The 4,691-nt window shown below is 42.5% G+C and overlaps 1 protein-coding gene across 1 annotated transcript in view; it reads right to left on the bottom strand.

The window, feature by feature from the left end:
- Nucleotides 1–1,285: 1,285 nt before the first annotated feature.
- The window catches only part of LOC112119020 (solute carrier organic anion transporter family member 3A1), a 40,516-nt gene continuing 37,110 nt past the window's right edge, over nt 1,286–4,691 (bottom strand). The window contains exon 7 of the mRNA XM_024217544.3: nt 1,286–2,784. Coding sequence (XP_024073312.1) covers nt 2,405–2,784 — 380 coding nt within the window. The 3' untranslated portion in view covers nt 1,286–2,404. The remainder of the gene's footprint in view (nt 2,785–4,691) is intronic.

Here is a 4,691-nt window from a genome sequence, read left to right as displayed (position 1 = left end):
CCAAGAATAAAAACATAGATAGTTACAATATTGGTTGAGTATTTGGCACAGTGCAGTTTATTTGATATACTGGGTTCTTTGCCCTTACTGTTGCTGAACATTTAATGCAGTGCATAAATTACAAAACACGCCAGTCAAGTAAGTCAGCTGGAAGCGGTCTAATGCTGCCAGCTTTTAACTGTCTCGATTCAGGGCCGGCTCCGCCATTGCGACCAGCGGAGGCAAATGGAAAAAAAAAAAAGCCGCGATCGGCGACGGCAGTTCAGCGGCAGGTCCTTCGCTCCTAGAGGGAGTGAGGGACCTGCTGCCCCCGAATTGCCGCAGGTGCCGCCCCTCTCCCTTGGCCGCCCCAAGCACCTGCTTGTTAAGCTGGTGCCTGGAGCCGGCCCTGTCTCGATTAGAGCAAGGTCTGCTAAAATGGTACTGAACACGAGGGGCAAGTTAACCTCACTGTTCCATGATGAGGATTTTGGTGTGTCCATTGCCAGCAATGAACGTGACTCTGGGAAGCTCACCCACTCCCGGGATCCCTGGGAGCTACGTCCTGTGACAGGTTAGGCTTCTAAATGTTTGCAGGTTCGCAACAGCTTTAAAAGACAAACCAAAAACCCAAGGTTTTGAATTAACAATGCTAACCCTTAAAATGCTACTGACATTTACTCCATTGGAAACATGGCTGGTTTCAGTTATGCTTGGAGAAAATTCATTAAACACAGCCACTTTTTATTGCTTAACAGTAGGAATGCCCTGGAAAAAGATTATATAGGAAAAGTCCGATCCAATGTCCACTGAAGTCTATAGAAAGACCCCCCCCCCTTGATTTCAAAGGGCATTGGACAAGACTCTAATTCAAAAGATAATGCCAGTTCTTCCCCAGGATCCATGGGGGCATCTCCTATACGATTTGGGCGTGATTTTAAAAAGTGCTCAGTATTGCTCTAACTCTGGTCCAAGTGAGTAATGGCCAAGATTGGGTGCTTTTGAAAATTCTGCCCCTTTATGGGAGCCCTGAATGCAACTCTAAGGGCAACATTTGGCCCATAGTAAGTCAGATCCTGCACCGTATCCTCACATGAGTGGTCTCCTTGAAATTAATGGGACTAGAAATTGTCTGAGTAAGGGTTGCAGGACTGGGTTCAGTATTCTCTCTCTCTCTCTCTCTCTCTCTCTCTCTCTCTCTCTCACACACACACACACACACACACAAATTTTAAGGAACACTCCCACCTGACCTTCGACAGCAAATAATATATATTTAAAAACTGGAGAGTACATAAACAAATGGTCTCTCCATCTATGTATTCACCGAGTCATGTCATATGAAAAAATAATCTGTAAATTATTATATCATACTAGAATTCTCCAACTGATAATTATTTTCATAGAGACACAGAGCATTCACTCTCTCTTTTAATCTCTTTTTAATAATGCATGTCCTCATTGGTTTGACAGTGCATCAGAACGAAGGCATACAGACTTAAAAAAAAAATGCACTGGATTAGCTGAATCCCTCGCATGATTTTGTGGCGTATTGAAAAGAAACTGAAAAAAAAAATGCAATTGGTATAATAAATTCCCCCTATAGAACATTGTTGGTGATTTAAGGGTTAATATAGATTTGAAAGTAGTTTAAAAAAATCTTCAAAGGATTATACAGGCAAATGTTTGGAGTTTAAAAAAAATGACAGAACATTTGGCAAGTGTAAGCAAATGACTTGAACTTTACTGGGTTTTAAAGATCTGAGCACAGCCATTCACAGAGAACCGAAATCTGAGATCTGCTGGAAGGACAGTGGAGCCTTTGACCATCAATGTGTGCTGGCTAGAGGGTATACGGCAGCATTCAAAGTATCTAACATGGAATCATGGCTGGTGACAGAGTGTAAGTAGTTTAATAACTCCAGCACTGTTCCCTCTTTGACATCATTGAGAGAGTGCATTGGACTTGAGCAGCACCCAGACTGGCTAACTCTTTAGCCCATATTGCAGAGGTGACAGGGCTGCACCGATCCCTAATGGCATGCAGTGTCACAAACGCTTATTCTGGAATTGCCGTTATTTGCTTGTTTCTTCTTACCAGGTGCCCAAGAATGTCCATCTGATGAGGTCTTCCACAAAACCCTGGGTTTGCAGCTCCCAATGCCCTGGCAGGTGATTCTATCCTGGAAGATTGTACCATCATCACAGGGGCTGGTACCCAGCCGGAGTGGTTTTGTGTTCTCTTCAGCACTCCGACAGGATTTCAAAAATGATCCCATTTAAAGATTTTGTTATTCTGAATCCTTGGCTCTGGTTTTTGAGAAAAGGACAAAAGTCTCCTGTTTTTTAAATTTTATTCTCTCTCTCTCTTTTAATTAAAAAGGACCCATATATTATTAATATAGAGTTCATCCATCCTTAGTCACTATAAAACAGACTCCATGTTTTCACACCATTCGTGATCTTCAAGGTTATAGATAAATTTTGTCCTCTGTGATTGGTTTTGGGGCACAGAGTCCCGCCCCAGATTGTCTAGGGTGAGAGTGGAGGCAAAGAATTCACTAGTGCTGAGCCCGCCTTCATGGTTCTTGATGTATCTTTTATAGTTTTTCCTCAAGCACTGCCAGGTGGTTGTGTATAAGATGAATGCGAAAGATTTCAGGGCTATAGCAATGCTAACATACAGGTATCTATAGACGACATTGTCATACAATACGCAGGCTCCTTGCTCGCCACAAAACGTGCTCCAGAACAGACATGTTGAGTCAATTCCAGCCCCAAAGATCAAAGGTGGTGGGATAAAACCTGTCAAAATAAAAGAGACATATCAGGCTGTAGTGACCCTTGGGGTAAAGGGACAGGACTCAGCCATAGTGAGTGGAAAGGGGATTTTTTATGAAGGCTGATGGACACCAACAAATCTTGTGGTTCTCTCAGGATCTCTAATTCCTAGGCAAACTAAACACATCTGGTGGGGACTGTCACCCCACATGATCCCCTGAAGAACTGGCCTGGGTTCAAAGGTTATGGAGGTGATCGCTCACTATCCCACAAACATCACAACTCAGTTTTAAGTAGTTTGTCCTTACACTTCTGATTTGCTGTTTGAACATAGCCTATTAAGGCTGGTCACAGAGTTTCATAAAGAAGCAGAGAGGGGCCTAAGCTATGAAACTTAGCTCTGGATCCAGATCAAAACGTTCATTGTGTTCGCATCTAGGGTTTTGCTGAAGTCCATTACAAAGCCTGAAATTAGCCGTGGAGTTCAGATCCAGATCTGAACTTTCCCCAAGTTTTGGGGGTGTCCAGATCCAGGATCTAAGGAAGAGGGAGAATGATCTCTAATAAGTGCAGGGGAATGGACCTGTAAGAAAGTGATTCTGTCATTATCGCACAAAGTGAAATACCGCAGCAGAACTCTCTCTTTGAATCACTGCAGTTAAGGGCAAATCAGCATTTCTCAGCTGAACTCTGCTGCGAGTGGTTTATAACAGGGCCACGACCTTAAAGCAACGGCCGAAGTCTCATTAAACCCACACAGCAATACGATCTTTGATTTCCCCTTTCTGCTTGGATAACACAGGGGTCTCCAGTCTTATATCATCAAATACATAAATATCTTTCATTCTGACAAGATCCACAAGTGCTTTACAAACAGTGAAAAGAGGAGATCTAAATCCCACCTTTGAGCACATAAATTGGCATTTGTGTGCACCTAAATACCGCGCCCTTAACAATCAAAAGAAAGTTCTGGATGCTCTATGTAGTAGGAATCATTTCACTCACCTCTAAGATATTTTTGGGGGTGGAAAACAACATTTATTTAAAACTGGTTAATAACATCACTGCTAGGGTTTAGGACAGGAAGTGAAGAAGAATATCATCTCCAATAAAACCACAGAGCTAATTTTAGGTTGGCAGAACATAATTTCTCCTATTGGAATTTGGCCAATAACACCCCATTTCCAGATACTGAGGTGACTGGAGCTCTAGAAATACGTATCTAGACAGAGAGACATATGGGCTGCACTATCTGGCAGAGAGACGATGAATTAAAGATCAAGTTTCATCATTAACCTTGGATTTCTTGGCTTGAATGAGACACTGCTCCTTAGCTTGACATGAATGCCATTTCTTTGCTGTATGACAATATATAGCAGGAATACAAATACATTGGTTGCCTTCTCCTTTGCCTCTGGGATGTGAAACCTCTTTACTTCACTCTGTTAATGACTAGAACTCTGCAGATTTTTGTCTGATCTTTCACATCGGCCAATAAGTGCAGACGTTATCAGGCTATGTCAGCTTTCAATACTTCCTTTAACCAGTTATTCACACCAGGGATATAAAACAGTAAATAAAAATAGATAACTGGCTAACAAAAAGATATTCCCTTCAAATGTAAAGTGTGGTAATGCCCTGGGAAATGACACTGCACCGCTCGCTATTTGTTTTCTCAATGCTTTCCAGATGAAGCTGGGTCACTTTCAAGTTACAAGGTGATTTTCGTTTTAAATAGGTGCGGACCGCAAACTCAACCTGGGATCTAAAAATTCGGCTGGGGTGTCTCTAGAACCAAGCTAACAGATGGTGTTGATGATACGCAAGGCAGAATGGAATCCAATTTACACTCCCAGTGCTGAACTCACTCTAGAGTGCCATAATAAGAGTAAAAACTAGACCAGGGGTCGGCAACGTTCGGCACGCGGCTC

This window comes from Terrapene carolina, unplaced genomic scaffold (genome assembly GCF_002925995.2).
Source record: "Terrapene carolina triunguis isolate 2854851 unplaced genomic scaffold, T_m_triunguis-2.0 Scaffold67, whole genome shotgun sequence".
Lineage (NCBI taxonomy): Eukaryota > Metazoa > Chordata > Testudines > Emydidae > Terrapene > Terrapene triunguis.
Note: the sequence above shows the minus strand (reverse complement) of the source record. Positions and strands in the feature narration are given on the sequence as shown.